Raw genomic sequence first — 9,655 nt, 5'->3', positions numbered from 1 at the left:
AATAAACTAGGGTTATGTGAATCAGTGAACCAGGAGCTATTTCAAAAGGTACCATGAAGAAAGGCTCTCTCAGCAGTGACATCTGAGATGACACTTGAATAATGCGAAGGCATCAGGCCTGGGAAGAGCTAAGGACAAAGTGTTCTATGCAGAGAGAAGAGCAAGTGCAAAGGCCCTGAGGTAGGACTGAGTTCTGAATGTTTGAGAAGTAGAAAGACCAGTATGGATGGAGTATGATGAGTAGTGTGAGAGTGTAGGCAATGCCTTGGAGAAGCCAGTAACAGGAGCCAAGTCTTATAGGACCTGAGGAGTCATGCAAAAGGGCTAAGATGTTATTTCAAGTGTGGTAGGAAGCCAACAAAAGATTTCAAGAAAGCAATCTTTTCAAGGTTAACATCTGATTCATAATTAAAAATAATTTTAACCACAGTATTTGAAAGCAACCTTATTTTTAGATTTATTGAGATAGAATTTTCACACAATAAAAATTAACTTATTTAAAACTAGTCTAATGAATCTTATTAATACATAGTGTTGGGTAAACTCCACCACAATCAAGATATAGAGTGGTTGCATTACCCTAAATGTTTCTTTGAGTTCCTTTATAGTCCATCCCCTTCTACATCTCCAAGCCCTAGGCAATTTCTAATTTGCTTTTCAAATCTTTATCAGATATACATTTTGCAAATATGTTTCCACCCAGTCTATGCCTGGCCTTTTGATTTTCTTAAATGTGTCATTTCATAAGCAAATGTTTTCAGTTTTGATGAAGTTTCTTTAAGCAATTTTTTTCTTTTACAGTTTGTGCTTTTTATGACACTAATTTCATGAGGAAGGCTGGGTCAGTCAGTGGTGGGAAACCAAGATGGGAAAATCAAAGCCAAGAGAGGTTAAAATCAAGGCAGTGTGAGAGTGTAGGCAAGTGACTTTGGCTCAGGTTGCAGAAACTTTGGGTTGTAGAGCTGAAAATACTGCTGAAATTTTCGGGCTCAAAACCTACGTGATTCTCAATATCCTGGACCATCTTTCTGTTGTTCTGAGTGGTGCTGGGCTAATTTTCTCTTTCTTCCTCTCACCTCTCAGTCAAAAGATCAGCCAGATTATGGATTGTCTTCCCGGATCTCCTCATCCCCTACCCACAGCCTCTATGTCTTTGTGAGAAATTTTGTGTGCAGAATTGGGGAAGACTCTGAGCTCTTCATGTCTCTGTATGACCCCAACAAGCAAGCCGTCATAAGGTAGGTGTGGTCAGTGTTGCCTGACTTCTCTGCATGTGGAAGGCTGGAGTTGGCGGACCACAGAGCATCTTTTCTTTCCATCAGCACTTGTGCAGAAATTCCCACCCACAAGAGAAACTGAGCCTAACTGAGAACATGAAATAACTTTTTTTTTTAGGGCATAGAAGTCAGGTGGAAGTATTTCTTACCACCAATTTTTTTCCAGAGTTGGGTTATGGTTTTGTAAATAGTTCTGATTTCTGGAAGACAACCAGAAATAACAAGATTCAGAGAGGTAGCATTGGATAGAATAGAAAGAACTACTTTAAAATGGGAATTGAGAATGAATGGTGCAAACTCTCTATCCTCCTTAGCAGCAGTGGCCTAAGAAAGAGTATGAGCTCTGGGTTCACATCCTGACATCCCCACTTATTCTTTCTCAACCTTGGGCAGGTTATTACTTTTTCTTCACTCTGGGTTTTCCATATGCACAATGTGAATGCCAACCTCACAGGGTCATTTCTTTCAAGCTTTTAATGAGAAAAAAAATCACATGAAGCCCAGGGCTGGCAAACGCTACCCGGGCTCCAAAAGGGAGTGGCTGTGATTATTACTACTTTAATGAACTGTTCCTGAGAATGAAGGAAATGAGGGAAGTTCTAGATGCCTCAGCTCAAGGAGGGAAAAGCACCTTTGGGAATCTCCAGGGAAAGACTTTGGCCCTCACTTCTGTTCCCCTGGCCTCTGCTTTTGGCTCAGACCATACTTCCTCCCAGGTGACCACTGACTATGGCCCCCAGTAGGATTAGGGCCAACACATGGTCCTATATTGGAGGTCCTGGTTTATGCATTAGAATAGAGCTGGAGCATGATCTGCTTTTATGGAGAAAATGATGTCTTTCTAGCTTTGATGCCATGACAATGAAATGAGTGCAGGGCTGGTGAATGTGGGGCTTTAGAAAATGATGGCTCTCTTGGAGACACTTGTGAAACATAGAGGGAACTGTCCATCTCAGAAGGCTGAGCTGAGGCCTGTACATGATCTCATTCAATTTCATTACTCTGTGCCACTTGGGTGAGAACATGAGGCTCAAGGAAGCGATGTGACTTTCCCAAAGTCACATGTCTTTGTAAGTGGCAGAGTTGGGATTTCTACTCGGGTCCATCTGGCTCCAAAGGCAAGGGGGGGTCCCTAATTTAGCCTGTCACCAAGGCACTTTTCCCTAGGAGTAACATCAGATACCTGAATGGTTTTCACCAGGGTGTCATTTATGGTGGAAAGTTATTCTATATAGCAAACCAAATCCCTAATATTAGAGAGCCAGCCCCGTTCACCTGGCTAGGCCTCAGTGGACACTTCAAACACGTCTTCCTGCTCCCTGAGAACCTGCCTTGGAAGGGTCTGTGTGGCAGTCTCCTTGCTGCTCCTGTCCGTTGCTCCCAAGGCACCCGTGACAAAGATCCTGAAAGCACTAACAGGACCCTCCCTGCCTCTTAGAAAACATGAGGACTCGTCATGACTGAATTGGCAAGGGTGCCTGGCCTGCTGGCCCAAGGGATGGATGGCCTGAACCTGTTCTGGGGAGAGAGGCAATGGATCAGCGAGATGGCAGCCCTGTTCCCTGATGTGTCACAGCGATGATGTGCTTGCTGGGGCGTGCCTGAGAGATGCCTCTGAGCATGCAGAGACACAGGGCAGCCTTCAGGGGAGTGAGGGATGGTGAGGAGCAGGACAAAATGGGCAGAAGCAAAAAAGTAGAAAGCAAAGAAAGAAGAGAAGAGGCATGATACAGAAAAATGAGGGGGAACTTGGATGCCTTACTGGTGTCAGACTGCCTCCACCCTTTCCCCAAGAAACCAATCTCCGCTCTTGCCTGCCCTAATCAGGGTTGACAGATAATGAGCCGCAGGCTAGTTAAGGCATCCTCAGTGTGGCCCAGATGTGACTGGGGAGAATTTGGCTGAGACTGACCATCCAGTGTTGGGATGAGTCATGGTCAGATTCCAGTGGGTGTCTGAAGAAATCTGGTTTGGGAGATTTAAGGTAAATTTTTGTAGGAAAAAAAAAAGCAGCTCAGGCATTGGGCCACTACAAGGCTAATTTCTAAAAAGAGCTTGAGGAGGAGTTGGAATGGTCCTCATCCTTCCTCTGAGGAGGGTGCCACGTGGAGGAGGCCTCACCTGTCTTAGTGCCGGGTGGGCCTTCCCAATTTACCCTCAGGTCTTCCTGGGCAAGGATGGATGGGGCCCGCTCAGCCCTCTAAATTGTTTTCCTTATTTATGATTCTATTTCCCCTGGAAGAAAATTGTGAGGCCCTGCTGTTTCGACCTAGCAGGGTGGTTCTCGATGGGGCTTGCTACCTGTAATGAAAGGTTCTGGGTGATACCCACGTATTTCACCATGACGGGTCAGAAATAACCAATGGGAAATCGCTTAAAAATTGGGGAGGGGGAAATAAAGTCTTCCTGGTTAGTTTGCTGCAAATTTCACTAAAATTTTAAACTCTTACTGAAAAAAAATAATAAGGTGCATTTAACTTGATTGAGTTTTAACCATTGGTTAATCCAAAGCTGTGTTCATTTGTCAGCACTTCCATTTCCCCCTTGAACTTTGCTTGGATTACTCTCATTAATCTTCTAGGGGTGAGTGGGGAGAGAGAAGCCAGAAGTCAGATAGAACAAATCTCTAAAAAAGAAAGCAATTGCCCTTAACTTTGCTGAATTCTCATTATGTCTTCTTGGGGTGACTTGATTTCTGAGCTTTATTTTGCTTCTTACTAATTCAAGATAAGCATTTATTTAGCACCTACTGTATACTCCTGGATGGCACAGAAACCTACTGCCTCAACTGGGCAAACTATACTTGGCTTCTCCTCAGTTAAAGTGGTGCTAGACTCTCTCTTTTTAGCACAGCTGGACGGACCAGGATAAACTGCACAGGGTGGTGTGTGGCTTGAAGATGTGAAAGGATTAATGATCGTATGTCAGAACCATGTGACTGCCTCTCATAAAACCCTTAAATGGGATTTAGTTAGCCACGGGATCAAGCCAAAATTCTTGAATGGCCTTCAAGGCCTACATGGTCTGGCCTCTCTCTCGAATTTCTCTCTTTCCCTGGGATCTGTTTCTAGATGTATATGTTTCATTCTGCTTCAGGTTGCTTGTACTCATGTTTGCTTTGCCGGAAAAATTTCCCTTTCCCACTCTTTTCTTGACCAACTTTATTTGCATGTCTCATCAAAGACTTCCTTGACCTCTCAAACTAGGCCAGGCTCTCCTGATTCACATTCTCACAGCATCCTGAACAGTTCTCTTAGGGCACAATCGCATGTAAATAGCTGTTAGGACCCCATTTAAATAGTTACTTAAGCGTATCTCAGATAATGGCTAAGGCCCTCAGTGGTCCATCACAGTGCGATGTTCCATTCAAGGAAACAGTCCTACATCAAAGGGATAATTTAAAATAATTAAAATCTTTACTCAGTCTTAAAAGGGGAGTGGAATGGAAAGGGTGAATACATTCTTTTTTTGGGGCGGGGGAATACAATAAAAATGGACATTTTATTTATTGCAAAGCAGCTCAATTGTAATATTGTGATAAAGCACAGCAGTGAAAACAGCAGAATACATTCGTAATGTCCAGCAAATTGCACTAAAAGAACTTCCCCCTCATTTCTGCCCCTCAGTAACCCCACAGAAAGTGCAGCTGCTCTTCAAAGAATATTAGGCAGCTGGGCCAGAATTTGCTTAGCAGCTGTGGGAGGAAAAAAGGTCTTGAATACACACATCAGTACTTGTCTGCCCCTGCAAGTCCAACATCTATCTCCCTGATGGGACCATCGTCTTCTACAGGGAGAGACCATGTCTGTCTCCAACACTGCGGTGTCCCCAGCAGCCAGCCTGGTGTGGCGCGCAAAGCAGTGGCTTGGCGAATATTTTGAGGGAATCCGTGTTGAGCCCCTGGCAGTAATGGGTTGCCACTTCTCTTCCCACAGTGAGAACTACCTGGTGCGATGGGGCAGCAAGGGCTTCCCGAAGGAGGTCGAGATGCTCAACAACCTGAAGGTGGTCTTCACGGTGGGTGTGCACTGTTTCTCATTCCACGTTCCACACGCCCAGGGACACGATCTTGGGAATGAGGCTGAGCAGGTGGCCCGGAGGGAGCACGGCCTCGGTGCAGAGCCGTGTTCCATGCTTTCTGCAGAGCTTCAGAGGCGGGGAAGGGCACTGTGTGCCCCGTGGAAGCTGTGGGGAAGGTGGATCCTCCCCTTCTCCCTCTCTCGTCCTCCCTCCCGCTCTCTTTCTCACTCAGCTGTACAGAGAACACATGCAGAGTGCTAGGTACCATCTGGGTGAACTGGGTACAGCAGCTGTGCTGGCTTTCCGGTTCATTCATGGTTAACCTGATTTCCTTTCTTTGGTTCCAAACTAAAAACCTTTCTCAAATATATCAAGAAAAAGATAAAGACCTTCCTAGATCATTAACTGGCTTGGTAATCTGGATATTCTGAACATAATGAAGTCATGCATGACTGAAGATGTTACCGGCCATCCTTTTAAAAACCAGTGCTCATGGGGCAAGACATATGTAGAAATGCTGAAAGCAGTTGCCATTTGGACGACCTGTTTTTGAGAGGGAACAGGCTGTTTGGCTTTGGAAAGGAGAACCAGTGGGAAGAAGGAGATAAGGGCTATTTCCAGCAGAGTTCCCTCCCTTGTCCTGTTTCCATGAGGTTGTGTCAAGGGTGTGATCTTAAAACACCTAAGGATATCGGTGTTGTCTGAAAGCTCCTTTGAGGCAAAGAACATTTATGACGTTTTTCACTATGTTGCCTGTGTTAGCAAGGGAAGTTATAGAGGAGAAGCCAGGGAGGGATTTGGGCGCTGGCCATTCTGATGGGTTTGATCCAGGAATATCGAACACGCTGGATTAACCTACCTGGCTCTACAATAATTTTCCAGGTCCAACCCATTAAACGTGATGTCTTATGTGATGTCACTATGAGACAGGAGTGCAGCTGATTTATTTTGTTTGTTGTTTCCTAAAAAAATCAAATGGGCCAGAGGAATAAGATCATAGGTCCTAATTGCTTAGACAAAGTTATAAAAATGTGCCTCAGTCCTGTTTATCTATTATTAGTTCAAAGGAGGAGCCTATTTATTTTCTTGATAAATAGGAGAGTCCCGTGGGGCTTCCTGATTAAACCAGGAGACAGATGTTTCATGAGAGGGAGAGGGACAGGGAATCAATCAGTGGTTCATTTCTCAGAGAACCAACTCATGATGTAAACACTCGGAAAAGGGCATCGGTAGATTTGTGTCGCTCAGTATTAGGGCGAATGGGATCCTGCCTTTGTGGAATTCTGCCTGTACCACCAACTCTTCCTCCCACAGCAAATGAACTTGAGAACGTTGGTTGACTGGTTCAAAAGGCTGACACCTCCCTCTCTTGAGATGATGGGAGTCTTCATTTCGGGGCAAGCAAGGTCATGGTGCTCTAGCTTCTTTCTTTTTAAATCCTTACCCAAGGATATATTTTTCATTGATTTTTTTTTTTTTAGAGAGTGTGGAGGGGAGGGAGTAGGGGGAGAGAGAGAAAGAGAGAAACATCGATGTGAGAGAGACATATCCATTGGTTGCCTCTTGCAGGCACTTCTACTGGAGCTGGGTCTCAAGCCTGCAACCAAGGTACATGCCCTTGACCGGAAATCAAACCCGAGACCCTTGGGCCCTCAGGCTGATGCCCTAACTACCAGCCAGGGCTCTAGCTTCTCATTGATTCAAGGGCTATTTAGTGAGTATCTGCTGTGTGTAAGGACCGTGCTAGTTGCTGGGGACCCAGCCCTGAATAAGCTGATAGGCCCCTGCTCTTGTGATGTGATGGGAATAATTCAGAAAATAAGTAAGTAAACAAGCAAGCAAGCAAGCAAACCAACAAGAGAAATGCCAGAAGCAATCTATGCAATGGAGATAATTCAGACAGGGTGACGTGATGGTGTTTGACCGGGAGTTACTTTCAGTTGGGCATCTAGGTGATGTTTAAGTTAGAGATGAGATAAAACTTGGCAGGCATGTGTCTCGCTGGCCTTATTTATCGTGTCCTGGATGTTAGCTCTTTCTAGTTCCCTCTTTGGGGGCAGAGCTTGAGGAGCTGGCACGTGGGTTGGGCCGATGGTGGAATTCCCCTCTCTGCTTTACAAGCATTTGCCTCCACCCCCCCCGCCCCCACCCCCTACCCCCCTACCCCCCCCCGCCCTGCCCCCCCTCTATCCTCCCCCCCCGCCCCCGCCCTGCTGCCCCTTGGCCTCTTAGAAGGAGAAACTGAACCAATAAGACATGTAGGCATAGACCATGAGGTTCCCTAAGACCTTGCCCAGTTTTGGGGTCACTGCCAACACGTGGGAAACGAGACTGAACAATAATTATTAAATCAGGTGACATGGGTTTTTTTAATTGTTTTATTGCTTAAAGTGTTACAGAGTGTTACATATGTCTCCTTTTTTTTTTTGGTGACATGGGTTTTAAGTTTCATTGCCCTGTTTCAGCTTCCCCGACACATCTGAGTTTTTCAGGCCAAAGTAAAGGGGAGACACCACAGATTGTAACAGTTCTGAGTGAGGGTTGCCCGTTTGTTTACACGCCCTTAGAGAATAAGCTGTGCTCAGGCCTTTTGCTGTGATTGCGTCGCATATCAAGATTCTCTAGTGCCAAGGGTCTCTGATGAGACAGCTCTTAGAAATCTGGGGCCTTCCTTGGTTTGTTTGAGTGAAGGGAAGAGGGGGTGGAATGGAGGCTTATCTAATGCAGTGGTTCTCAACCTTCTGGCCCTTTAAATACAGTTCCTCATGTTGTGACCCAACCATAACATTATTTTCATTGCTACTTCATAACTGTAATGTTGCTACTGTTATGAATCATAATGTAAATATCTGATATGCAGGATGGTCTTAGGTGACCCCTGTGAAAGGTTCGTTCGACCACCAAAGGGGTCGCGACCCACAAGTTGAGAACCGCTGATGTAGTGCGTTAGTTGCCAGAGCTGCCATTACAAAGGACAGACAGGATGGCTTAAATAACAGAAACTTATTTTCTCAGCTCTGGAGGCTGGAAGTCCAAGATCAAGATGTGTGCAGGGTTAATTCCTTTGGAGGCCTTTCTCCTTGCTTGCAGATGGCCATCTACTCCCTGTGTCCTAATCTCCTCTTCTTAGAAGGACATATTGGATTAGGGCCCACCCTAATAACCTCAGATTAGCGTAATCACCTCTTTTTTATTTAAGTACTAATTTTTAAAATTAAATTTATTGGGGTGAATTAATCATCTGTTTCCAAACACAGTAATGTTCTGGGTATTGTGGGCTTAGGACTCTAACATATGAAATGGGGGAGGGGGTAATAATTTAGCCCTAACATCTAGAAGAAACCGTTCAGGTGCCGGGGCCTCTGTAGCTCTGAAAGATACCAATTCAAAGCTTTGAAAAATCACAGTGGAAGAAGAGAAGTAATTAGGAATGAAGGTCATTATAAATGAAGCAAGACTTGAGCCTTTGAGGATGGAAAGGCTTTGGCTCTATAGAGGAATAAGCCGTAAGCATTTGAGGCGGTGGTGCGGACGGGGGGCTTAGGAAGAAAGATCCAGGGTTGAAAGCAAGCATTGTGTGTTTGTGGAGCAATAAAGAAATCTTTGTGACAAAAATAGAGTACTTACCTGCAGAGAATAGTGGGGAATCGGTTGGATAGGCCGGCTGGAAACATATTATGTCTAGGACTTTTTCGTGTCAGCCGGGGAAGATTAGCACTAATAGGGTAGGACCTAGGGAGCTGTTAACAGTGTTGAAGGGAGAGAAATGAAATAATAAATGTGGCTTCTAAATCTGGGCTTGTAGGGGATTTCAGGGTGGACTGGAGAAAGGGGTCAGGCAGGCCAGGGAAGAGGCTGTCCAACCATCTGGACGTGAGATAATTGGGATCTCAACCTCAGTCGCCTATGGGGCAAGGCAGGGAATGCAAATGAGTGTAGGGTCACCCTCAGGCTGAAAGCCTCCTCCTTCCCTCTTTCCCTCCCTCCCTGCCCAGCCTGGAGGCTTTGGGGAATGAGAAAGCAGATGTCCATGCCTCCAGCTGGTGCAAGGACACGCCCTGTATAGGTCAGCTTTCTGCGGAGAAACTGAACCAATAGGACCTATGGGCAGATAGATGAATTTTAAGGATTTGGCTCACCCATTATGGGGGCTGACAAATTTGAAATGTGCAAGTCTGACCAGCCGGCTGGAAACTCAGGCAGGATCTACTTCTCTGAGACGCGTCTGCCCATCTACTCTCTGGGAAACCTCAGTTTTTGTTTTAAGGGCTCCACCTGATAGATGAGACCAAGTACGTTATGGGAAGTAATCTTTGTAACTAAAGTCAACGTGTGGTAGCAAAATACCGTCACAGTCA

At 45.4% G+C, this 9,655-nt stretch overlaps 1 protein-coding gene across 1 annotated transcript in view; it reads left to right on the top strand.

The window, feature by feature from the left end:
• Positions 1–1,035: 1,035 nt before the first annotated feature.
• The window catches only part of DOCK2 (dedicator of cytokinesis 2), a gene marked incomplete at its 5' end in the record, with an annotated part of 352,195 nt that continues 343,575 nt past the window's right edge, over positions 1,036–9,655 (top strand). Inside the window, 2 exon segments of the mRNA XM_023764503.1 lie at positions 1,036–1,238; positions 5,213–5,294. Coding sequence (XP_023620271.1) covers positions 1,036–1,238; positions 5,213–5,294 — 285 coding nt within the window.

The sequence above is a fragment of the Myotis lucifugus genome, unplaced genomic scaffold, assembly GCF_000147115.1.
Source record: "Myotis lucifugus unplaced genomic scaffold, Myoluc2.0 scaffold_333, whole genome shotgun sequence".
NCBI lineage: Eukaryota > Metazoa > Chordata > Mammalia > Chiroptera > Vespertilionidae > Myotis > Myotis lucifugus.
The sequence above is the reverse complement of the archived record's forward strand: the minus strand, read 5'-3'. Positions and strand labels throughout refer to the sequence as shown.